This window comes from Hyaena hyaena, unplaced genomic scaffold, assembly GCF_003009895.1.
Source record: "Hyaena hyaena isolate Hyena2069 unplaced genomic scaffold, ASM300989v1 scaffold_151, whole genome shotgun sequence".
Classification (NCBI taxonomy): domain Eukaryota; kingdom Metazoa; phylum Chordata; class Mammalia; order Carnivora; family Hyaenidae; genus Hyaena; species Hyaena hyaena.
Window position 1 is genome coordinate 2,105,063 of NW_024080783.1, and position 27,247 is coordinate 2,132,309.

A 27,247-nucleotide genomic window follows, 5' to 3' on the forward strand; every position below is an offset into this window, starting at 1 on the left:
AGTGGTACTTTTCAGATTCAGGTAATTCTGTTTTTCTTTGGAAAAGGACAGTAAGGTACTTAAACATGTATATATAGGGTAAATCAGTATTAAGAAAAGTGGTCTATTTCAGCAGTTTTTATGTATGAGAAACATTGCTTGTCTTCCCCTTCCCAAACTAAGATGTAGATTTTTCAGTTCTGATTGAGATAATGTGTGAATATGCCTAACACAGAGTAGATGCTCATTTTTGTTTTCTCCTCTGACAGCACACCACTGTCTTGTTTGACTTAAATTGGAATATCAAGCTCTTGTAATATCACAAACATGAAGAAACATATTGTAATGCACAAACATGTGCCTACATTTGCCTATATTCCCTTCCCTCCTCCTCTCCTCCTGCCCTATTGCTTAATTAGACTTATCACCGCTTTCTTCGGTAAAAGAAAGCTCTTGGGAGGTGGGTTATACCCAGCCTACATTGGGTATTTTGATATTTGTTCTAATATTATCTGACAGACAAGTTCACGGTTGGTTATTACTCTTGACATTAGAAAATGTAAGTAGTTTCTATATTGTAGTGAGTAATAAGTTGGGCATATTAGATTCCTTTGACTCTGCTGTAGAGCACAATGCTTCCTCGGAGCCATGGGGGTCCTTTCTTTCAAAAATCTTGAGGTCTTTTGGCAGCTCCAGCATAGAGTAGAGAAGCACTTCTGCACCTGTCACTTCTGAGGGGAAAGGATAACTGTCTTTGTAGCTGATGTTGGCAGTGAGTGAGCCCTGGGTACTGAGTTTTAAAGGATGCTCAGTACATATATTGAAGTCAGGAGATGCTTTGTGGTATCTGGAACTTGATGCAAAAGGAAATTTGTAAGGAATTTCTTTCCGCATGTAAATCTTTCTGTACATGGGTTAGAGTATTAAGACAGCAGACGTTGAAATTAATGTTTCCTGTGACCTTTTCCCCAATATTTGCCCGATACTGACGTTATGCACAAGAAACGGCTCGTTTTTCTGATTCTCAGTTCGCTTTTGTAAATCACTTCAGCATGATGAGTTTGAAAACAATACGTATGGACTTCTGAATGCCACATTATGGAATTAACTGATGTGTCAGTGGTGCCTCATAGAATGTGCCGCATTATCCACTCTTTTTTGTTTTATAGTTTCCTCTGCCTTCACTCTTTCATGACATGCCTTAACAGTGCTGTGATATACATAGTAGCAGTCCAGGATGATATTAAAAAATAGGATATGCTCAATTGAATTATGTAGGCGGAACATGCTCTGGCAGAGCGAGGCAATGTGCTTTCTGCTTCATTGAGTGGGTTATTAGATTGATGTGGTTTATTTCTTGAATGATAGAACCGGTTTTAAAAATAAATGAAGCGAGAAGCATCAATTCAGTTAGCATTGATAATTCATTATTATTGGTTAGAAAAGTGCTACATTTGTAAACTGATCTATAATTTATCACTTGGATTAGGATTCGCAATGGGCAGGCTTGTTTTAATTTGAACCAGCTTCTCAATGGCCCAACAATGTGTTCTTCATTTCGTCCTGAGGTTGGGATTTTAAGTAGTTAAAAAGCAAATCAAATGCATGAAAGGAATACTTTTTTAAAATTTATAACGGTGGTCTGTGAACTTAGGATAAGCATCAACTGTGGGCTGTCCAAGTCTGCAGTTAAATTAAGTCGAGCTAGAGAAAATTTTACGAAGGAAGTAATAATTAATTACTTGTATATGTGTTTAGCTATGTGTATATATGCCATATACATGGAAATGTGACACACACACAAACACACATGAGTGTATTGTGTCTTATACAGTGGTGTTCTTAATGTAATAAGCTACGCTTTTATGAATAAGTCTTAGAAATGTTGCTCTCCTTTTTATTCCCTTTTTGTACACTTCCCCTGAATAATGTGTTTGGTTTTACGTACTTCCGTATTTGTAAAAAGGCATTTAATGCAATAGTTTGCTTCGGTTTTTCACAAATTACAAGCAGGTAAGTGTGCCCAACTATCATGACATTTTACTGAAAATAGCGCATACTTAAAATTGCTGGTGTTGTGATTACAAAACAAATTTATGCCAGAGATGGCAGCAACTTTATGAAGTAAGCAAATGAAGTTTTAAACTCTAAAAAATGTAGTTGACAATGTTCAGGGACAATTATCATCAAGTTGGCTCTCTGTTCTGCTTGTGATTTGGCCTATTGATGTAGGGAAGCGTTGTCTAATCCCGGCCCCCTCTGTTCCTAGGTAACAGGCAAAAACGGTGCCAGCAACAGCGGCCCTGCCAGGCCAAACCCATGTGGCTCGGTGTTATTCACTCTGATCCATATGGTCAGGCTGGAGATGGTCCCTGGAGGGGTGTTAACACTCAGCAACCCAACCGCCTCCCTCCCTTCAGAGCTTGCCTGCATGGCTCCTGCTGCTCGCCCATGTGTGATTCTTGATTAATTTTTCATTTTTAATGAAGTTTGATCATGTTTATTATTTCTCATGATTGACTGCCTGTACTCCTCCCATGTAATTGATAAAGCCCATATTTCTTCATCTGTCTCCTCTTTCTTGAGGGTAAAGTTGCTAGATTGTGTGCCGTGGTTAATGCTAGATTTATTGGTCCCATTAGATGTATAAATTGTCTCTCTTTCTCTCCACAGGAAGTTCTACAGACTTTGACCAAGTTTTGTTTCCCCTTCTATGTGGACAGGTAGTGTCAGATTTTCAAACTTTACTAGAAAAAAAAGTGTCAATAAACCTGCTATGGAAAATAAAAACCATACCATTCTTAACATTCTGTCTGTTTAACCAAGATTTAAAACATCTATGTTTGAAGGAGACTTGCAGTATTCTCCTTTCCTGGGGATTTTATTGACACTATCAAAAAGTTTAAAGCTTAGAGCTTCGCATTGGTCAGTCTGTGAGATGTATTTCACACCACGGTAAATTTTTGAATTTGGTTATCAGACTCAAACCATGATTAAGAATGGTTGGTATCTATTCCAATGCTATTGAATTTTATTTAAATATGAATATATTTAACTTAAGCAACCAATGCTGATTATTCCATGGCCTTATGAGTATTATATAGGCTTTGTTTTTCCTTGATTCAACTTAAAATTTAAATTATTACAGGCCTATCTTGTTTAAAGGTGTTGAGATATTTAAAATACATGTTATGAAATAGCGTCTTGCATTGTAGGTGGCTAAGAATGCCATCTCTGGAGAAAGAAACATTTTCTATAGCTTTCATGGCTAAAAACATACAAAATCATCTGAACCTTTCCTTAGATCTTACATTATGGTAGGCTCTTGGAAAGGTATCAATATAAGAACTCCAAGGTAATTAAAATAGTCCGAGGTTAAAAAAAAAAAAAAAAAGCCACTGGTTAATGGTAACAATTTTGGAAGAACTTTTTTTTTTTTAACTGTATGAAAACTATACTTGACTAACAATACTAATAAAATGTCAAAGCAGGCCTCTTAATCTCATTTTCAAGAAATGTCTCCTGTGTGTTTCATTACAGTTTAAGCATTATTTTTGCAGCCTACATTGTATCTTTAAAAGTCCACTTTTAGTGATGGGGTTTTTAGAAAATATCTTTATAAGTAATAACTGTCATAATGTGTTCTGAGAAAACTATAAAATGGCCCATCTTCAGGAAGGTTCTGTCTTGTATTTAAGTGTACCCAAACCAGGCAGGCCTGAAGGCTTCAGTGGTTTAGAGAGCACGTGGGGAGTAGGCTGTTTGGTCTCTACACTTGGTAGGAGGGGTGCCCTGCTTTGTTGGGCAGAAACCTGAAAATGGTGAGATGAGAATTGGTAGCCAAAGGAGTTTAAAAGAGTATTAAAAGGAAAAAGAGTCTAAAAAGCAGCACTGGACTGTTGCCAACCACTTATAATGACTATTTTCCCTGGTTCTAACATGTTATTTTTAAGCCAATCAGCCATTGTAGTATTTCCAGACTTGGGGCTTTTTAAATCCTGGTACTCCCATTGTCTTAGTAGTGGATTGATGCTCAAAACAGAATAGCCATAATTTTAAGAGGGTCAGTCTTTGTAATGAGAGGCCTCTTGTCTCTTCTTTATCCCATTCCTTCTAAAAATAGTAAGGAGGTAGGGTTTTCTGGGGAGACGTTTAATGCAAACTTCACATTTATATGTATGAATTAGCGATGCATGAAATTTCCTCCAGTCACTTATAAAATGTATTACAAATTATGGCAGAGGCATATTTATATAAATTAATAAAGCTGAAATGTTTTTATCTAAGTTTTTTTATTTTGTTTTTTAAGTTTTGAAGTTTTGTTTTGTTTTGTTTTGTTTTTGAAGTAATCTCTACACCCAACAGGGGGTTCGAACTCATTGTCCTGAGATCAAGAGTTACACGCTTTACTGAAGGAACCAACCAGGCCTATGGTCCTAAAGCTGAAATATTTATATTTTTATTCATTCATTCATTTAATGTTTTATTTATTTTTGAGAGAGAGATAGAGACAGCATGAGAAGGGGAGGGTTAGATAGAGACGGAGACCCAGAATCTGAAGACAGGCTCCAGGCTCTGAGCTAGCTGTCAGCACAGAGCCCTATGTGGGCTCAAACCCATGAACCGTGAGATCATGACCTGAGCCGAAGTTGGATGCCTAACCAACTGAGCCACCCACGTGCCCCTGAAATATTTTTAAAATGTGGTTAGGAGTCTAACAAAGAAAAATGAGAGAACACAGTTTTACATGACTTCTTGTAGAGGTGATCAGTATTGGAGAGGTGTTCTTTAACTGACCTTGAAATGTGATGTTGGAAGAAATGCACAGTGTGATTAAATCCACCCAAGTACACCCCTTTTTTCTACTACACCCCTCTACTTACCTACCTGACTGGGTGATTACATTCTTACATGGAAAGAAAGCTGAGTCCTTAAATAGCTCTAAATTTTCTTTTTGTTACCAGTTTCCTGATACCTTTTTTTCTGTTGTTGATAGAAAAATATTTTTCTTCTAAAATGCTTCTCTCTAGATCACTCTCCCCTAATCATGTTTCTCATATTTTTTCACAAAATGATTTGGGACAGACATGTCCCTTTATGGATCTGTTTTAACCATTGCCTTGTTTAATGGTTCTTCTTCTTCTTCTTTTTTAATGTTTATTTATTTAATTTGAGAGAGAGAGAGAGAGAAAGCATGAGTGGAGGAGGGGCAGAGAGAGGGAGAGAAAGAATCCCAAGTAGGCTCCATGCTGTTAGCCCAGAGCCCAACACAGGGCTCAGTCTCATGAACTGTGAGATCATGACCTGAGCCAAAATCAAGAGTTGGACGTTCAACTGATTGAGCAACCCAGGTGCCCCTGAATGGTTCTTTCTTACATTTCGTTATATTACACACTGTGGAATAGGTGTTGGTAACTTTTATTGCTATAAAAAACCAGATTTTATTTTGGGGACTATATTTTTTTCTCTTTTCCCCGCTTGTAACCTTTGCATACTTTAATGCAGAAGAGATAATAATGATGAAATTTACTTACAATAAACACAAAGGTTTTAATGTTACTATTTTTTTAAATTACTTTGCTGTTAGCCCTGTCAAATGGATATGCCCTGATTCTGAGGCCCACCCCCCCATGTATTTATGGTATTGTTTGCCTTAGAAAATATGTCAGCATGAGAGATGAGTAATGCCCTAGGTGATTACGTTCAAAAAAGAAAGCTTCCTAATCTTTTCAGTATCTGTGCTTTTCTACCCCAAGGAACAGTAATACAACTTTCTGACATTTCTAGTCTATATCAAGAGTGGGATTTTCACAGTCATCATCAAATCACCCGTTAACATTGACATCTTACTGTCTCTTGTGTTGTTTTAAGATTTTTCTTTCTGAAACAAGGACTTATGAAAAATAATAATGCCAGTGGCTCTTCAAAAGAAAGTGCTTTCTCATGTATTACCTCACTTTATCCTCCTATCCTAAGAGATGAGAACGGGTGCTCTTATTCTCATTTGGAAAAAAAAAAAAACTCTAAGCTGCAGAGAAATTAGGATTTGCCCACGGCCCCCTTAGGCTGCTAGCACAACGTGGATGTCCATTTCCCAAATGAATACATTTTTTCAGTAGAACATGTTGTGGGAAGATCAGTCACCAAATAGAACAGAAAGGAAGAAAATTTGTTTTTGAGTCCCTAATTGATTCTAGTCAGCGTGCTGGACATTTTCACACCAGTACTTCATTTATTTCTTCCCTGCAACTTCTAAAAGATGGATGATGCTGGCATCTCTTTTACAAAAGAGCAAAGGAAGGTTCCAAATGTGTAGTGCTCTGTTGGGTGATAGGGAAATGGTGTCAGACTTGGGAGTTCCGCCCTCCATGTGTTTCTCAGTGTAGTTCAGGAAGTATTCTAAGTACACATTAAACAGCATCTCTCCAAATGGACAGTGAGGCCAGAGAAGATGGAGATGGTCAGAGAAGGCTTCTCACAGTGAGGGAGACGTGGCTTGAGTCTGCAAGGACAGTAGGAAGGAGGTGAGTGGAAGGGAGAGCCTCACTCTCAGACGTGCCTAAGAGCAAAGCAGAGGAGAAACCAGGAGTGAGCCTAGAGCTTGCTTGGCCAGAGCAGATGGAACCTGCTGGGGAGAGAGTGATGTGTACCCTGAGGGCTTGGGCTCTGGCTACAGGAGGCCTTGAAAACGTGTGGTGACCAGATGAAATTCATGTGATTCAAATGTCCCATTTTACAGAAGGGAAACCAAGATTTGTAGAGGTGAAATGCTATGCTTATAGTCACAGCTAAGTAATAACAGAACTGGGAAAGAAACACATATTCTTAATCCTCATGCAGAGTTATTTCTACACTATGCTGTACTTGAGGCTCTTGATGGAGAGGAGTCTTGACAGTGCTGAGATCCCTGTTGGATGGCTCAGTTGGTTAAGTGTTTGGCTTCGGCTCAGGTCATGATCTTGTGGTCCATGGGTTCAAGCCCAGCATCGGGCTCTGTGCTGACAGCTCGGAGCCTGGAGCCTGCATTGGATTCTGCGTCTCTCTCTCCCTTTGTCTCTCTCTCAAAAATAAACATAAAAACATTGTTTTAAAAGAAGAAAAAGATCAGTGTACCATTTCGTACCATGGTGCTACTTGCTTGCTTTTGGTAACTGGCAACCTGCTTCAGTCGGAACACTCGAGAGACTCCATAAGAGGATGGAAAAGCTCTTCCTTCCTTCCAGGTTTGTGCTTTTCCTCTTTCATAACCCAGCAAGTCAGACCATTCGACTGCCTTATAAATCATCCTGTACCCTACCTAGCACACATAGATGACATGAGCACATGATGAAATGACATAATCTTTTAAGGGTCAAGGGAAGGCATAGTCTGATGATTTAGGATGTAACCATGGATGCAGATGGGATTCACACGCTGTTGACTGTTTTATGTATCTGTTATGTGCCAGGTAGCGTGTTATGTTCTCCTGCTCTAAAAGTTTACACGTTTGCCAGCTTACCATCACTATAATGCCAAATATAAGGAAGCAGGGTCAGAGAGCCTCAAAAACTTGCCTGAGATCCCACTCCTAGTAAGTGGTAGAGTGGCTCTTAGAACCCACATTTATCTGACTTCCAATTCCACCTTACTTCTTCTGCTATATCGTGCAGCCTCCATTAGATCCATCACACCAGAAATAAAGTAACCAAGGGCGCTTAGGTGGCTCAGTCCATTAAGTGTCTGACTCTTGGTTTTGGCTCAGGTCATGATCTTGCAGTTCATGGCTTTGAGCCCTGCATTGGGCTCTGTGCTGATGGCATGGAGCCTGCTTGGGATTCTGCCTCCCTCTTTTTCTGCCCCTCCCCTGCACACTCTTGCTTGCTCTCTCTCTCTCTCTCTCTCTCTCTCTCTCTCTCTCTCAAACAAACATTTAAAAAAGTAACAAAAAAAGTAAAGCCAAAAAAACTGTCAAAATTTCTTTCAAAAGCAATGTATATTTGTTGTAGAAAAGTAGAAAATTCTGATAACTGAAGAGAACGAAACCTAATGCAGAAAAATGAAACTAATATGCATGATTCGTGTGTCAGTCTCTATCTGCCCGGGGACCTTTGCTCCTATTCTACATCTATACCTTCATCGTGCTCTGCTTTGTGAAACTGAATTCATTTGGCCCACTTTCATCCCTTGTCCTCTTTGGTTTTATCGCATGGCTTTTCTTATCAAGGTCATCTGCAACCTCTATATTGCTCCTTGCACCTTGTGATCACTTTCTACAGCATTTGGTAACAGTGAAGCACTTGGGCCTAAGTGGACAGCTCATTGGGGGTAGCAATACAGAGGACCGAGGTTTTATTTTTTGTTCTGCCATCGACTTGCTCTGTGCTGCATGGCAAGTGATGTTTCCCCTAAGGGCCTTCGTTTTCTTCGCAGATAAAATGAGGGGACTGGATTAGACCTCTACTGTTCCGCCTACTTTTGATACTGTTTTGATTTTCCAGTTAGGGTTCATTTTTGCTCTGTCAGGCAAAAATGGTGAGGGAGTGGAGAGATCTCTCGGAATTATCCGGTGAGTTTCTCGAGCACGTAGGCGTTGCCCTGTATCTGGCAGTGTGTAACTTACTCTAGGTCCCCAGACATTTTGGGTCAGTGCCATTGTTGCCACTTGGATCTTTGAGCTTGGAATGTGAGAAACTTGAGTCTTAGGCAGATGAAAGGTTTATGGAAGGAAGCTTTGAGGCTCATGTAACTTAGGGTTGAGATGTGGTAGTTTGATAAAACCTGATTCCTGCCTGATGTGCTGTATGCACAGAAGGAAAGGAAAAGCAGCAGTAGGGGCTCCCTGCAGTGGTTCTCGACAGGTAATTGTTAGGAAGCCATGCTAAATTGAGGATGACGGAATGTTTGGGCTCCATCTCTCATATTTTATGATTTCATAACAATTATTTTCACTTTGTATCTATTACATGCTAGTTACTTTGTATACATTATTTCTAATCCCCCAAACCACTCTGCAGAGTATTATTTTCATTTTGTAGGCAAGGCTCAGAGAGGTACAAACTTGCCTGGGCTCACATAGCTAACGAGTAGCATATCTGGGATTCGAATCTAAAGGCTTGTTTCTTCCCCTCTCCTGCATCATGAATCTCTGCCTCTGTTGAATCATCCCCAGCAGCTTAAAAACCAGTTCTGCTATTATTCCCATTCAATGACTGCCTCGTTGTCCCTTCTTGGTAGAGTTAGCTGCACACTTCAGTTTATCCCTCAGCCCTATCCAGTCTGTCTTCTGCTTCTTTCATTTACTTAGAGCTTTTCTTATCAAGGTCATCTGCAACCTCTGTATTGCTCATTTTGATTTCTCTCTCTCATCTTGATTCATGGGTATAATTGACGATTCCCTCACTTTCCCTTTGATGGTATTTTATGCATGTATAACCTCGTCCTGATCCTGTTTTGTTTCTCTGAATGCTCTTGCTAAATGATTTTGTTTTTTACTGTGGCATTAAATATATCTGTGTATAGGTTACTTCAATTTATAGCTCCAACCCAAACCTTCCCTCTGATTTCCTAAGTAGTATGTTCAACCGTGTACTTGGCATGTTTATTTCAAGCCTTCTCAGACTTAACATATCCCGAATGGAACTCTTAGATCTCCCCCCAAACTCGTCTTTTCTATCACAAAAGAGTAATTTGCTGTCTTTTTACTCTCTGTACATCTCCAAGCCTGTCATTTACAGATACCAGTGAGCTATAACTTGGAGCTCTCCACCCAGATCCATCTTCACTCCCCCCACTGTGAGTTAAGTCTCCATCCAGTCTCACCTCAGTAGTCCACTAGCCTCCTGATTGTTTTTTCTGCCTCTACTTCTGCCTTCTTCTAAACTGTTCTCCACATAACATTTACAGACAGACTAGACCGTTATTCTCTTGATGAAAACCGGTCAGTGGCTTTCCATCACCTTTACAAAAAAATCCTAAATCTTTACCATAACCAGTGAGGCTTTCTGTATAATCTGGCTTTTGCTTTTATCTAGCAACTTCCTATCATGCCACTTCCCCTTTAGCTCCTATGTCTTAGCTGCACTGGCATCCTTTGAGATCCTTGAACATGCCTAGCTCTTTCCAACCTGAGAAACTTTGCCCTGCTCTTTCCTCTGCCTGAAACAGCCACCCCCTGTTTCTGAAGTCATCGCTCCAGCTCGTCCTTTAGCGTCAATATCGTTGCCATCTCTGAGAAGCTGTCTCTAACCTCATTATCAGAGTACGGCTTTGCCGTTTCTTGCGTTTTCTGCCATCTTTGTTCTTGCTTTGGTTTCATAAAACACTGGTACCAGCTGTATGCTTTGTGGTACACTTATTTATTATTCCTTCCCAACAATCCAGAAATCTCCATAGCAGGACAGATGGTGAGCACTTGTTACAGGACAGTAGGCTAGTAGTTGCTCATGTAAGATGGACAACTAAACGGAAAGTGAGATGATATGGAAAATCCCATCTCTCCTGGGAAGATTGAAATCACCCTGTCTGTTGACATGCTTCATGTCATTTATATACTGAACCTGTAAATAACTTCACGATTAAGCAAAATGCTGCTGGAGGAGCCTTGAATGGCTTACGGGCATTTCAAAGTCAACCTGAATGTTAAAGTCTAGTTTGAATATTTGTTGCTTTTCTCCCTTGTTTTCCATATTCATCTAGGCTTGGGAAGCACAGGGAAGGGTGGTGTTGGCCCTGGTCTCCAGGGCTTATTTCTGGAAATACTCAAATTTGGTTTCTCTTGCTTAGTGGGAAGTGGGTCTGTTTGAGAAGACAGCTATCTGGATTCCTTACATACCTGAGTTCCTTCAATGGAGTTGAAGGCTGGAGGTGAGGGAAGGGTTTCATTGTGTTGAGTGTAGCCTGGCAGAATGGAGAGGGCTTTGAACCAGAATGGGGCTTGGAATTTTGGTTTAGTCCTGATACTTTGGGGAAAACAAAACAAAACAAAAACAAAAACAAAAGCAAGAGCAAACAAACAAAAACCCAACCATGTGCCTCAGTTTTCCCATCTTACAAAGCAAGAGGCTTAAGCCAGATGGTTTCTGTAGTCCCTCCCCGTTTTAATCATTGTGAAATCTCTGATTCCTGTTTAAAAGTTCTGGATTCTCATACTGGAGGTAAACACAAACCCTGCAGCCCTTAATGAAGCAGACCCTTTCCCCAAAGTCATTTTTATGGAGAAAGAGTGAACACTCTCCCAGAGTACGGCAGCAAGCAGAGAGGGAATGACCAATTCCTCAGAGATTGAGAACACTTCAAGTTAACTTCTGACCACCCTTGCCTGACTTTTAGTTTATTGCAAATTGTCCAAGGAGAAACCATTTGAGAGTTTGGTGGTTTAGGGCCTCCTTTGTTTGTTTAAATGGCTTGTACTTTACCCTGTTAGGATTTAAACTTTTTTTAAAATGTTTATTTTTTAGAGAGACAGACCACGAGCAGGGGAGGGGCAGGAGAGAGAGGGAGACACAGAATCCAAAGCAGGCTCCAGGCTCTGAGCTGTCAGCACAGAGCCCAACGCGAGGCTTGAACTCACAAATTGTGAGATCATGACCTCAACTGACTGAGCCACCCCAGGCTCCCCTAAACTTTTTTATTTTTTTATTTTATTATTTTTTTTTATTATTAATTTTTATTTTTTAATGTTTTATTTATTTCTAGGAGAGACAGAGAGAGACAGCATGAGCAGGGGAAGGTCAGAGAGAGAGGGAGTCATAGACTGAAACAGGCTCCAGGCTCCGAGCTGGCAGTCAGCACAGAGCCCGACGCGGGGCTCGAACCCACGAACCGCGAGATCATGACCTAAGCGAAAGTCGGACGCTTAACCGACTAAGCCACCCAGGCGCCCCTCCCCTAAACTTTTTTAAATGTTTATTTACTTAAAGTTTTTTTTAATGTTTATTTATTATTGAGAGACAGAGACAGAACATGAGCATGGGAGGGGTAGAGAGAGGGGGAGACACAGAATCCGAAGCAGGCTCCAGTCTCTGAGCTGTCAGCACAGAGCCCGATGTGGGGCTCAACTCAGAAACCAGGAGATCATGATGTGAGCTGAAGTCGGATGCTCAACCGACTGAGCCACCGCCCCATAAAGTTTATTTACTTTTTTAAAAAATATTTTTATTTATTTCTAGGAGAGAGAGAGACAGCATGAACAGGGGAGGGTCAGAGAGAGAGTGAGACACAGAATCCGAAGTAGGCTCCAGGTGCTGAGCTATGAGCACAGAGCCATGTGGGGTTCAAACTCAAGACCAGAACTGGGAGATCATGACCTGAGCCAAAGCTGAATGCTTAACCTAATGAGCTACTACCCAGGCGTCCCTACCCTATTAGGATTTAAAAAGGTGAATCAATTGACAATAACAAATGCTCTCTCCTAGGCTGTGTCCCTTTACTCCTTGACTTGACTTTACCGTAAGCATGATCAGCTCACTTGGTCACCCAGAAGACTGACTGTCCTTTACTGAAAAGATCCAACAGAGAAGAGAGAAAGGCAGCCTTCTTTTCTCCACTCATAAGGATTACAAAAATTAGTTCATCAGGAAGATGCTGAGCAAATGCACAATTTTAATACGAATTTTTGTTTTCCTTTGGACGATAACTTGAGAGCTTACGTCTCTCATTAATTGTGTTGATTATGGACTGGCCTTTATGGTAAATGCTTATCTCACTTATTCCCCAAACCTCCTTTGGGTTGAGCAGTGGTCTCTCATTGTTATTCCAGGTAAAGAAACTGAGGTGCTTAGAGGTTAAGTAATGTGCTAAATGAAGGCCCAGTTAACAAGTGATTGAGTTGGGATTTGAACCAAGTAAATGAGTAATGAATCTTTCTTTGAGCCTAGGATGTTGCTAAAAGCATTTTCAGCATTTTTAATGGTGGTGAAAAGGTAAATAGGGAAATTAATGACACTCACTTCACAAACCAAGTTGTGTTCATTCTGTGTCCTTTTCCTAAGGATCCTGGGTGCTTGCTTTTCATTCAGTCCTATCAATACCCCTTCCTTCTCTGAGGCTTCGTTTTAAACATTCTAGAAGTGAAATGACACCCTGAGTTAAAATAATGAACAGCCATATTTTGTATGATCGCATAATAGCATGTCCCAAAAGCATGACCTTATTTGTAATTTAGAAATCATCGTGACCTGTTGCTTTAAATGTTTTAATAATTCAAGTTTTTCTCCTCCCCCCAGTGAGGCCCACTTTTCTCCCCAATCACTTTAATTATGTGAGCTAGAATCTTGTTTCTCACACATCTTCAGTTCTCAACCTTGTTAAAATTAATCATATAATCCCCCTTTAAAACATAGTATTAAATCACCATAGTAACACAGTATCCAAGCTTTATTGATAAAACATAACAGCCCTAAGAAGGCAGAGTTTGGTGTCCCCTGGACAGCTCTATAACTTTTATAGAAATGTGTTCCTTCTCCTGCTTGGTGAGGTGGAGGGGTAGCATTACTTACACCTGTTTTATTACCCCGTTGCTTTTAAATTGCCACCTTGTTTTCACTCACCTTCCTAGTTAAAACGGGAGGGTGGAACGCTTTCTTTTCTTTACGAATTATTTTCTTGTACTCTGTAACCACTCTCTAGGGGATGGAATTGTTTCCTTAAACATGACCAGGTAGGGCCCATTGGCCTTGTACTGTGATACCTTGAAAGTCTCTTTCATTTTAATTTTCTTATGTGGTTTGTATAAGGAAGTGTTAGAAAGGAAGGCTATATCCATATTTGAAAAAAGTGCTTCATATCCTATTCCAAAGACTCAGTAAATCTGCCTTTGGAAGGGGCCTGGTGAATTTTTCATTTCTGCTGGCAAGTTATAAAGTAAATTATAGGTGAGAGCATCGATTTGAATATTTATCAATTTGAGTGTATTTTGCAAAATACAGTATATGTAAAATACAATATAAATTAATGAGTCCCTTTGAATAATTCAATGTCAAGTTCTAAAATATTATGTTAGCTTAAATGTATGTATTAGAATTTGGAATATTTAAGTTTTTAAAAAGGAATCCAAGCCAAGTGGTAAACTGGTTTTAAAAAGGGGATTTTAAAAACATTTTGCAACTGCCAGAAATGTTTCTAGATTAATCTGATTAGTAATGTGCTTTTTAATCTTTTGAAACATATTTCCTATTTTATGTGACTTTTATGTGTGGCTTGCTGATTTTTGTGTTGATGCAAGCATTTTTGGCTTTTTTCTTTACTGTATGTCTTTAAAGCCTGTTTCATTTCTTAGCACCTTGCATTGCTAAGACATTTGGTATTCCTGTCCTGTAACTTATATATTCCTCCCGAACCCCGAAGTTGTGAAAGATACAAGGATTTAGGACAGTAGTAACCTTGCCCTCTTGCATTCCAGCTCCTCCCCCTTGGAGGCTCTGTGAGCATGTCTATTCTGTCCCATAGTTTGCTTTCCTGTAAAATGGGAAAGCATCATCTAAATTCTAGGATTGTTTGGAGAATAAATGAGATGGCATATATCCAGTGTCCGGCTTGGTGACTGGCACCTCACAGACATTTCCGTTCTGTTGCCATTATTGGTTTCTGAACTAGAGGAATGGTCAGGTGAAGGTTGTTAACAGCAGGCTGGCAGGCTAGGCTTTGACATCACAAAGGCCTCGGTTTAAAACCCAGCCTTTTGTAGCTAACCAGCTGGCACTTTGGGCAATGCTGCCCTGGGCTACTGCCTCATCTATAAGATGAGGTTAATAGAATGCTCCTTTCAGGATTTGGTGAGATGATTAACAGGGCTACCTGCCTGAACTCAATCAGTGGAAGGCATGGGAGCTCCAATAAGGTGATGAGGCGGTCACTATCTATAAAATGAGGTTAATAGGATGCATCTTTCAGGATTTGATGAGATGATTAACAAGGGCTACCTGCCTGAACTCAGTAAATGGAAGCTTTGGTAGCTACTTTGGTAGTGAAGTGGTCACTAGAACGGGCTGTTTGCTATCGTTGTCGTCATCGTCGTCTTCTTTTTTTTTTTTTTTTTTTACTAGCTCACAGTCTGTTCCCTTCAAGTGTGTAAATTTGGAGTTCATTTGTAAAGAGTTCCACTGAGAAAGGAAATGTTACAGGTTCAACGACTTGTCGTGATTAGATACTTTATCGAGAAACTCACTGCATATTCCTGTTTCCCTTTGTTCTGTCTTTGCTGCAGCCTCACAGTTAGCCAAGTTGGCCAGAACTTCACGTTCGTGCTCACTGACATTGACAGCAAACAGAGATTCGGGTTCTGCCGCTTATCTTCAGGGGCGAAGAGCTGCTTCTGTATCTTAAGGTAAGGGAGAGCGGCTTCGGCTCTTGGCCACTTCTGTAAAACAACGTCAGCCTCCGCGTTGTCCTTCTGGTAATTAAATTTTCCAGCTGTTCTTCTTATTTTCCTATCTGTTTCCCACAAGTCACTGCACTCGGGGAGAAGGACTTCACAGCGTCGTTCTTGCACTCTAAGTTCTGCAGATAATTGTATTTATTTATTTGCATCACGTCCCTTGGGTGGGAAAGGGATCGTCGCTTCTGTGGAGTCTGTGGAAGCTGGGGAGTCAGCATGGCTTCGGTTCGTCTGACTGTTATCTGGAGCTGTCAGAAGTTAGCCTGTTCGGCTTTGCCTTGGACATTTTGTGTATGTAAGATTATTAATAAAGTATGTGTCTGTAGCCCAGGACGCCTTGCAGACACTGATTGCGTCCTCCTCAAAGTAACACCCTTGCCCTCTCGGGGTCAGTGAGAGAGTGACTGTTTCCCCAACTTGGCTACTTCTCTAGAGGTTTGAGGAAAGTATAGAATCCTGGAAGAAGGCTTCTTTAGGTCTTCCTACACCCCTTCCTACACCAGAGCCACACTTGGCGTAGTGCTCTGTTTCCTCCTGCCAGAGGGCCAAGGTGCGTTCTGAGGAGGGGAGGACGTGTGGAAATCCTATTTGGGAGCTGCTGGCTCTGTGGGCTCCTGCTGGGTGCCTCCTAAGGGGGAAGTAAAGGCATCCCACACACTCTCCTCTCCATCTGCCTCGGTTAAGTAGGTGTCAGAGGGGCCTGCCTCCTGTCTCTCTCTGTTCATGTGGTGCAGCTGGGAGCAGGACAGCAGGGAGGCGCCCCTGACAAAACCCGGGTCCCTAGTCTTGGGCTTGCGCCCGGGGATAAAAGGCCAGACTCTATGAATTCCAGAAAGAGTGGTTCTCTGCTACATTAGTTTTTGCACTTTCTTCCTCTCCTCAACAAGAAAAGACCTCCCACTCCAGCCCCCCAAACACATATACACTCCTACCGTAGGAGAAAGAAGGGCTGACTTTTGAAGTACCTTTGCACAATAACTTGTCAGTCCACACACAGATATTGTTGTTGTCGTTAATCAGCAAAGTTAGCTCTCTTCTTCACCAAGCAGAACGCCTGTAATTTGGCACTAGAGGGCAACCGCTTTAAGGACCACAGGAAGGAGGTACAGAGCCGGTGTTCGGTGAGGTTAACTGTGTATAACCACTCACAAACCTGCCTCGGGAGCCCAGGCCCAAGAGTTACCCACCTGGAGCATTAGAGTCTGATGTAAATGATGATTTACATTCTGATTAGACAGTGTTGGATATTTTTTTTCTTTTTAAACAAAATTTTCTCTACCATTTCCTAATGTTGTATTTCAGACTTGGCCAGGGCACTGCATGTTTCTATAGTCATTTAGAGGAGACGGGGGCTTAAGATGAGTTCTTAAAGTTTTGCAGAAAGGCTTTCTTGTTTTTTTTTTTTTTTTATTTTCAGAATGCTTTGGTTTACAGTGTTTCTTCTTTTCAAGGCTGGGATGTGCCTGTTTGGGGAGGCGAGGCGGGTCTCTGAACTGGCCCAATCTTGTTCACTCAACACATTTCTGAGAGTGGAAAACTGTTGATGTAAAAACTTACATTTAAAAATTGTTCTCCTCGGATTCTATTATTTGACTTTGTGCGTCTGTGCTTAGGGTCATGGATGATGTGCTTACAAGAAGCTGGTTGATTAGCTTTCATGCTCCCATCACTTAGAATGAAAAAGAGCAGCAATTGGTGTGTTTTCTCTCTGTCATTCCAGCTTGGAACTATGGGAAGAATTTGGTGGGTTAATTCATTTGTGTGTCAGCCCTTAGTTGAGTGACTACTATAGCTGGTCCCCGCCCTTGAGGAGTTCCCAGGACTAACTGGGGAGATGGACGGTGGTGCTGCAGTATGCTGTATTTAAAGCATAGAGCGATTCCATGGCACAGTATCTTCTCAGTATTGATGTTCCAGGGCCAGGGGATAGTGGGATAGTGACTGTGGTTAAAAATGAGTCCAGATGAATCCTGGGACTTGCATGTCATGGGTATTCAGCATGGTGGGCGGGAAGCTCGCTTATCTTACCCAGCATATGTAAGAGGCACGTACAGGGGCACTTTCCCCTATGGCTTGGTTTGGGAACATTGCTGAATTGGGACTGGCATTTGAATGAAGGATCTGCTGTTCATCTTGGGTGACCAGTTGGCAGCACGTCCAGTGGAGAGTGGAGAGGTCTGCCTGGAGAATGCAGGTGCGATTTAGGTCTGGGTTCTGTTATTAGCATTGTCAGTCTCCTTGCTTTTTCGAGATGCTTCATCTCTTTGCCCCCCTTTTTTCCCCCCTGATGCTTTCCCTTTAGTTTGCTAGCACCTTGAAGTCCAGTCACTGTTCTCAGTGTGCCCCATGCTGTAGCTCGTGTGCTCATGAGCCACCTCTGCTTGTGCTTTCCATTTCTTCTCATGGGGGGTGTAACTCCCAGTGATGATGTCTTGTGCAGACATGGCCTCCACTGTTCAGGATTTAGCTTCTTAGGATCGCTCCCTCTCTGACTGCTCTCCCAAGCTTACGTGCTTCCTGGCCCATATGAGTCTCTGGGCCTTTCTGCCTTCACACCTTTATCCATCTACCCACAGCAGGCTTTTCCAGGCAGAGGTAATCATCCTCTCTTCTGGGTGTACCCAGCATGCTTTGCATACTTCAGTTAACGCTCATAAGCCTTGATCATCCTTTTACCTCTTCCTCCTCTTCCTCTAAAATGAACTCTTTATTTTGTATCTCTAGCACTTAGTGCAACTTTGTATCTCTAGCACTTAGTGCAGTTCTTGGCCAAGATACCGTGTGCATGGCTTTCAGACAGGGAGATGTATTCCATTTGAATCAAAGAACAGGACACTGAAGGCTCTGAGTGACAGGACAGGCCTCATGGGACACTAGTTCAAGAGAAAATATAAAATAGTTATTTGTAAAGAGATGTGATTCATATTCCCAAACTTATTTCTGTTAGTTGCAAGAGGTACTTTTAAATTTCACCATGGAATTCTAATGTTGAATGACAGGCATTGTGTCTATAAAGTCCGTAAAGGACTAGGTCATCAGTATTAAAAACTTTAAACTTGGGGCGCCTGGGTGGCTTAGTCAGTTAAGCGTCCGACTTTCGCTTAGGTCATGATCTCGCGGTTCGTGGGTTCGAGCCCCTCATCGGGCTCTGTGCTGACTGCCAGCTCAGAGCCTGGAGCCTGTTTCAGTCTGTGACTCCCTCTGTCTCTGACCCTCCCCTGCTCACGCTGTCTCTCTCTCTCTCTCTCCTAGAAATAAATAAAACATTAAAAAAATATTAAAAAAAAGAAACTTTAATTTCACAACGAAAGGTTCTTAGATATCCTTTATACAGTGTAAGTTATTGAATCCATTGTTAGAAGTGTTGTGTGTTCCTTCCCCCTAGAATGTAAGCTCTGTGAAGCCTGGGAATTTTTTATTCCCAAATATACCCAACATATATAGAGTAATGGCTATGCACAGTAGGCACTTAGTAATACTTGTTTCATGAAGGAAAGAATTCCTGATAAATAAGCCTTCTGTTTATTTTTAAAAATTTTTAAAAAGTTGGTCTAAATTCTATCACCAGCTAACCTTGACAGAAATGTAGTTGTACTAGACTATAAACAAGTCTCATTAACACAAATACTATGGTTTGCAAAGTCAAATGCATTATTTTGTCCCACGGTTGACTAGTTCTTTGTATTAAAGCATTTTACTTTTTCTTGAGAGTCACCAAAATATTATTTAACTATTGGCTGGATGGTAGTCAATACTGGATTAAAAACACAGGTAGGAGGGGGCACCTGGGTGGCTCAGTCGGTTAAGCATCCAACTTTGGCTCAAGTCATGATCCCATGGGTCTGAGCGCAAGCCCTGCATCAGGCTCTTTGCCGACAGCTCAGAACCTGGAGCGTGCTTCTGATTCTGTGTCTCCCTCTGCCCCTCCCCTGCTTGTGCTCTGTCTCTGTCTCTCTCTCTCAAAAATAAACAACATTAAAACAATTTTTGGGGGAGCCTGAGTGGCTCAGTTGGTTAAGTGTCCGACTTTGGCTCAGATCATGATCTCACAGTTTGTGGGTTCGAGCCCCACGTCGGGCTCTGTGCTGACAGCTCAGAGCCTGGAGCCTGCTTTGGATTCTGTGTCTCCCTCTCTTTCTGCCCCTTCCCTACTCTCTCTCTCTCTCTCTCACTTGAAAATAAATATTAAAAAACCCCACAACTTTTAAAAAAGCACAGCTAGAGAACAGTAGATATGGGTAAGTTAGTCCTCCTTCACTATAAGCCCAGGAATGTGAGAATGTGTTAGTATTTTCAGGTGGCATCAGCTGAGTCTGTTATGGCATAAGCATTTACCTCTGAATTCCTTCAAGTATCATAAAGTGACCTAGAATCATAATTTTTTCAGGGCTTCTGATTTATCCAAATGGCACATGTTTCATCAAGGCTAAAACTGTAATGAAATATGTTATTTATAACCAACTTCTGGTTTCGGAGGAATAGAGCATAAGAGTTCAAAGCCATAACTGTGTTATTTGTGGGTGTGGATTATGGGAGATATGTCACATAATAATTAAATTTCTTTACTCTTTATAAAGGAACTTTAAAATATTTGTGTTCTACAATTTTCTTATTTATGTGTAGGAATCTTATTTAAGCTCTTGAGAAAGTTTGTAGCTGTCTTTTGTTTTTTAAATGTTTGTTTATTTTTGAAAGAGAGAGAGACAGAGCACCAATGGGGGAGGGCAGAGAGAGAGGGAGACACAAAATATAAAGCAGGCTCTAGGGTCTGAGCTGTTAGCATAGAACCTGATGTGGGGCTTGAACCCACAGACCATTAGATCATGACCTGAGCCAAAACCAGGTGCTTAACAGACTGAGCAAACCAGGCAACCCGAGAGTAACTGTCTTAATACCCATGTAAAGCTGTTCAGACCCTCTTATACATTTTGGGAAGAAATAACTTGTTTCATCAAGACAGGATCTAAAATTTTTTTTAGTTTAACACTAAAAATTTTTCTTCAATTAGTGAGCACCTTAGTAGGTAGTATATACCAGGACTGAACAATGTGTAACACTTGATCTTTGGCTTTTCATTTATCTCAGGTTCCCTTAAAATAGACAGAAAGATCTCTCCCCAGTTCTCAATGGGAACCTTTCAGATATCATGTTCATTCAAGATTTTGATGAGCTGAACTTTTTCAAGTTGGTCTTAAAGACTGAAAACACTCTGTACTTTTGGTCCTTTACCAAATTCAAAACTCCATATGCTCCTGGGTGCACCATTCCCAGGCCACCTCTGATTTTGATACCCCCCTCTGTTTCTCATCGGCTACCCTTACTGTCCTAGGAGCCACTCCATCTTTGGGAAGGGACTGTGTAAACAAGGAAAATATGATGTGATAAGTGCATTTAAAATAAAAATATGTATGTGTAAGGTTCTTTGGGGTCACCGATTAGGCGATTAGTGCGCATCGCTGGCTTAGAATCAGAGAAAGTGTTGCTGACGGTTTCCAGGTAAACTAGATCTTACAGAGTCAGTGGGCGCTGGCCTGGAGGAGAATTGGAGAAGAGCTTTCTGGGCAGTGAGAATTGGCATGTAAGGCCCAGAGAAATGAAGGATACAGCGAGATGGAACGCTGATGTGATGGCAGTAGCAGGAGATGATGCTACGCGTAAATGGCTTGGGGCCAGGTTGGGCAAGCCCTTGTAGGACATGCTTGGAATTCGGATTTACTCCAGAGCAAAAGGAACATGCTCAGATGTTAGGGCCGGTGTTAGAAACATTGATGCTTATAGACCAAAGGAAAGTGGCTTTTTATACATGGAATTGCTCTTTATACATGCTTGGGATTTTTCTGGAGATTGTTAGAAGGGTTGTGGCATGTCACATTGGGGGTAGCCCTCGGATTCAGATCGGAATTTTCAAGCCTCAACTTTAGGTTTTTTTGTTTTTTGTTTTTTGTTTTTTTTTAATTTTTTTTTTAAAAAAAAAAATATTTTTTTTGTTTTTTGTTTTTTTAACTAACAATGAACTCTGTTCCTGGGACCTTGTTGGGGGAATTATTGTCCTTCTTTCCATATAGATTGGCATATGGGCTTGTGTTTCAATATCAGTTGTGTTAAGTGATAACCATCTTCCTTCTGGAACACTTTCTGACTTAATGGCAGGAACAACTATTACATCCTTTTTTCATCTGCATTGTACTCATTTCTACTCTAAACACAGAAAAGCTCAGTTTTCACAGAGAAAAAAGAAGCTAGAAGTAATAAAAGGGTCTGGTTTTAAGAACTTTGGTTTCTCCCCCTAACTGTTCTAGTGTTTTTAAAACAACACATACAGTTCAGGAGAAAAATCAAAGGACTCTTTCCTTAGGCAGGTGCGGTGGCAGAAGCCCTTTTGGATGGATTGTGTGTTAGCTGCTTTGGTTTAAAATAAGTGTATGGGGGGGGGGGGGGGGGGAAGGGAGTCGGGACGGAAGGCTGTGGGGACAGCTCCCAGATTTTTACCTTGAAAGCAGGTGCTGCTGAAATATTCCAGAAGCAGATGGAATCTCCTATTCTTGTTTTAAGCTATTTATGGTTGTCTCGCCCGAGGGTACCCTGCTATACAAAACTACACAGCCTGATGTTTGAGGGCAGTTTGGGCATCAAAGCTGGGGCCCCTCTGGGAGAAATCAGCCTTTCTTCCCAATGCCTTAAATACCATTTGGGAAATCTGGATCTTTCATACTATTTAGCAGAGAACTTTCCTCTGCTTTTCAAGTGTTTCCATCTCTCTGGAGCTGTTAGATTTCTTCTAATTTCTTCCCTTACAAGTATGATAGGGCCCAGTGTTGTCTTCTGAATGGTCAGCTGGGAGAAGACCCAACAGCTATGCCAGATTATAATTCTGCCCATTATGCATCTGTCAGAAGTTGAACCTATGGGATGGATCCTGTGGAGGCTCTGGGTTTAGAAGCCCCAGAACCCTTTCTGAGATCTTTAAGTACTTTGAAAGGCTTGCAGGGGGAATGTGTTCATCAGGACATCACTTAGTGGGATGCGATAACTTTTTTTTCCCCTTAATTAAAAAAATGTACTGGTTGGGGAATGTTGCATGTTTTATTGCCACACAGATGCCTTCATGCTTAGACACACATAATCCTCTGGGGAGCCACAATTCAACAATAGTAACAAGCTGTACAGTTTAAAAAAAAAATCACCTTTGAAGAGAAGAAAGAGACATAAATGAAACTGCCCTTGCTGTCCTAGCAGCCTGCTGTTTGAGGGCTGGGAAGCCGGACAAGTTGAAAAGACAGGTGTGTGTGTAGCAGCAGCCAGCCCCGGGGCTGTCCACTCTAGGAGGAAGCTGCTTTTCTCCTGCTGGTCCTTTTCAAAGGACACCAGCCTGGCTCAGCCTTCCCTTGAACAACTTGAGCCCTGCATTGTGGGTATTTGAAACTTCAAAACTTAAGCTACAAGAAATGCCTCCTTTCGGGACTGGGTGAGTTGGAGATGACAAGAGACATGGTATTCTCTTGTTTTGAAAGCCGAAAACTTCCTTGTTTTAATGCTCACGGGGCTTACCATAGGGCAGCAAGTGAAACCACCCTAAGTAGGAACTCCAGGTGCACTTTGGTTCTTTTCTTCTTTCCCCCACCATGTGTCACTCATCTTGCTACCTCCACCAACTACTGCTGATGGTTAATGTTGTTATACCATTTCTTAGATGGATCGACTAAGTCAGGACAGCTCACTACAGAGGATTTGGAAAGGAGCAAGGGGGGATACTGGGGGATGATTGTTTGTTAGCATTTATTTCATGTGGCAGGTGGTTTTTATATAATTCTCATTCTTATTGCAGCTTTATGAAATTCTCTCTATTACAGAGAAGTAGGGATTGAGACCGGAAGATACAGCATGACTTGTCTAAGATCCCACCAGGAGTAAGTGAGGGAATTTGGTTTGGAACCCAGAATCCAACCCAAAGCTCGTGCTCTCAACAGCTTTGGGCATATTTCTAATAACTTCCTTTCGGCTCTGATTCAAAATTTCACATTTTATTTTCTGGCTACCGAAGCAACCATTATGAGTTTCAAAAGTTTTTTTTTTTTTTTGTCTGTGTATATTTAGTTAAAAGAGCCTCGATGGGTAGTTTGCCACTGCTCCAGGATTTCAGAGGTGAGCTTGCAAAAAATAAGTTGTTAGAAATAGTGCACTGTAGCCCACCCTCATTTTATAAATAATGAAACTGAGACCTGAAGAGAGATTTTTGTGCCAAGTTCTTTAGTTCGCTAATAGCAATCCTTTGTCCTCCACTCCAGTCCAGAGTTTGTCAAGGATGTGACAATGAGTCTTCCCACTCGGGAGAATAAGGACAAGGCCACCTGGACCTAAGATTTTTTAATACTCCATAACCTCCAGTTAGCACCAAAGAGTCACATTGCCTTTTGGCCGGCGTCATTGCAGTCTATGTGAACAATCCAACCATATGATTATAAAGAAAACGATCCGTTCTATTTAAATCTGATGCAAAGTCTGTTTGAACGGAAGAAAGAGTCTTAAGAATTCCACATGAGGGACCCTTTTTGGGAGACGGAAAACATTCTACAGGAGAAGCCAATTGATGCTTTTCGGTGGAGTTTGAGTGTCAGCAATTTTTTTGGACACCCCCCCCCCCACCACAAACCCTTGCAAGCAAACCACTTTCCTATAACAGCAACAACAAGCAGAAGGCATTTATTTGAGCCTTATCTTTGCTTTCCACTGGGCAGGAAGTAGAAAGGAAAATAACTCAATATGCTTCACACCTAAAATTGCCCTTTGGATCTAAGCTGCACTCTTATTTTAAGAGCAAGTTAGATTTGTGAATACAAAGAGGAGTCTGAATTTAGGTTGTCTGGCCCTTCCAGTGATCAGTTTAGAAGCAGTGGGAAGCCTAGCATTTGTCCCTCATGGAGAAGCTCCAGAAGACTGAGATAATTGTATACCTCATATCATGTCAAACAGAAAAATCATTGTGCCATCTAAAGTTTGAAGATGCCACAATTCTCATAATCACTTATGCGCCATTGATTTTTAGGATGTTATTTTATGAGATTGTGAAGGTACACTTCTTCGCTACAGGAATTCAGAAAACTTTAGAAAGTAAGAGAAGCGGTTTCTCATCCCATGACTCTAATGGTGACGAGAGGTGTTTCCTTCCTGAATGAGGTCTTGCTGTAGGTAGAGTTTTGTACCTAGCCTTTTCACTTCATATATTGTAGGCATCTCTGCATCTCATTAAATAGTCTTTCCTGAGAATGTTTTTGATTGTGTACTTTGTGTGAGGCTGATTTACAAGGGAAGAAAGCTCTTAGTAAACTCTGAAAAAAGCATTTTTTGTCAAGACTTAACATTCTTTTAAAAAATGCATTTGCTATAGTGAGTTGGTCATTCTGCTAATTACTTTGGTAATTCCATAAAGACAACCCCCCCCCCAAAACCCAAAACCCCTCAACTACTTTTTATCTTCACATATGAGCTATAACCAGATTCTGGACAAGGAAGAATAGTTCTTAACTTCTGAAAACAATGAACATGACAGTGTGGAAATAGTATCAAAAGTGTTCACTAAGTCAAGTGGTAAATAATGTACTTAGTTTACTTTTCCTTTCCATATTTCACTTTGTACATTTACATCTTTAATCCTTTTCATCAGTGTAAGTTGTATAATGAATAGCAAAAACAGTAATATAGTATAAAGGGAATACTTTTAAAGTTAGATAGCAACATAAATTTTGATTTTTGAATATATTCCATTTTGAATGAGAACTAATTACATGTAGCTTGAGACTTTGTGTAAAAATGTATGGAAGTTTTAAACATTGTAGGTAAAATTAAATTCTGCATTATAGTATGCAGTGGAAATTGACTAGATGTTTATTTCCTAGACGTGGGCATGAAACTGTTGGTAATCTTCAGCACAACGAAGGTCATTTGCCCTTTAACTCAGTTCACAAGTGTCAGATGGCCGCTCTGGAGATTTTTAATCCCTAATCTATAACACAAAGCAATATTTATTGTAAAATTAATTCTGAGAGGCATCGTTTAGGGTTTCTGATCCATTCTATTTCAGATGCCTTTGAAGTAAAGTGGGTGGAGCTTTGTATGTGGGGTTAATTGTCCCATTGTTCATTTATTCAGTCTGGTATTTTAACTAGCTCTTTATTTGTATTAATGAGCCCAAAATGCGGCAAAAAAAAAAAATCCTTGGCTCTAAAAAACTTGAGATTAAAAAAAAAACCTTTTTTAAAAAGTGTGATGGAAAACAAAGTTGGGTGAAAATTAGTGCCCTATACTTTTTTGCCTGAGCTCTTAATGGCTGGTTTCCTTTTTTTTTTTTTTTTTTTTATTTTTTATTTTAGTCCCATAGGAAAGCAAGAAGTCTTTGGGGAAATAAAAAGTAAAAAACAAAAAGCCACTGCAAGCAAAAACAACTCCAAGCTCAAAGACTCTAGGAAAGTATATTTCCTGGTGTCTAGTTAGGATTCTGCTAAGTTCTGCTAAGTTAGGATTTTTATGGTCTCCTCTGTTTAAAAATAATTAATTTTGGATACAATTTTAGAGAAATTTTTAGTTTGTACCTTTTCTTTTTTATTAGTATTAGAACATCCTTATTAAAGATAACCAATGTTTCCTGATCAGTGGAGACTATATTTTTTTTTTTACTTTTTTTTTTTTTACTATTCATTAATATTCCCCAGTTATTATAATTCTAGATCTTTAAAAAAATTTTTAATGTTTTATTTATTTTTGAGAGAGAGATTGAGACAGCATGAGCAGGGGAGGGTCAGAGAAAGAGGGAGACACAGAATCTGAATCAGGCTCCAGGCTCTGAGCTAGCTGTCAGCACAGAGCCCAATGTGGGCTCAAACCCATGAACCCATGAACCGTGAGATCATGACCTGAGCTGAAGTCAGCCACTTAACAGACTGAGCCACCCAGGCACCCCTATAATTGTAGATCTTTTTACTTGAAGAGTTAGTTTAACTGTTTAACTTGCCTATAGTGGAGCTCCTCCCTGAACTTGTCCTCATTTCAGTACCTGTGGTGTGAAAGAAAGGACACTTGTGCTGTATTTGATTAAGAAAAAAAACCTTCTTCTTAAGAATTGCATTTATAATAAACATGTGTTTTACTTATCCATCACTCATTTTTGTCTCAGTTACTTTAGCAGTGAATTGAGGATAATACTAATTCAGAATACTGTGGCAGAGATTAAATAGTGAACACTTGATAAAGCTCTTTATATATTGTATCTACTGTGCTTAATTACAACCCTGTGCCTGCCTTTTGTAAATTATGAAATATAACCTGCAAATAGAAAAGTGCGTTGAGTTTAACTATATACCACACACACTCATATATACATAAGTATATACATATTTATATATGTGCACACACATATACTAACTTAAGTACACACTAATAACTATATAGCAGATATCCATGTAATCCTCACATAAGAAATCTCGTGTACCCCAGAATAATTTTTCTTCAGCTGTGTATGTATTCCTAAATAATATGGTATAGCTTTGTCTGGTTTTTGAAATCTGCATGAACTGAATTACACAATTTGGAATTGGTAAGTCTTATTTCTTTTGCTGAACACTTTTGAGATTCAGCCATGCTGTTGCTTATAGCTGTAGTTTGTTTTCTTTGCTATCTAGCGTTCCACAGTGTATTTGTTTAAGCATGCAATTATAAGTGTCCATTTGGGCTATTTCCACTTCATGGCTTTTGTGAACATTCTTGAACAGGTAGCCTGCTGTATACAGGCACTAGTTTTTTGGGCATGTAAACCTAGGAGTTGAATAGCTACGTCATAGGGTACATTTATCTTCAATTTTATTGGATAATGCCACATTGTTTTCCAGAGTGGCATTAGAATCTTGCAGTTCTGTCAGCTGTGTC

The 27,247-nt window shown here is 40.5% G+C and overlaps 1 protein-coding gene across 10 annotated transcripts in view; it reads left to right on the forward strand.

Moving 5' to 3' along the window:
- The window catches only part of DENND1A (DENN domain containing 1A), a 500,247-nt gene that overhangs the window by 149,220 nt on the left and 323,780 nt on the right, over nucleotides 1-27,247 (forward strand). For 9 of the 10 annotated variants that reach the window (XM_039239000.1, XM_039238996.1, XM_039239002.1 and 6 more), the window contains 2 exons: nucleotides 2,653-2,702; nucleotides 15,161-15,280. In XM_039239000.1, the coding sequence (XP_039094931.1) occupies nucleotides 2,653-2,702; nucleotides 15,161-15,280 (170 nt within the window). The remainder of the gene's footprint in view (nucleotides 1-2,652; nucleotides 2,703-15,160; nucleotides 15,281-27,247) is intronic. The other variant, XM_039239001.1, reaches the window with a different exon arrangement.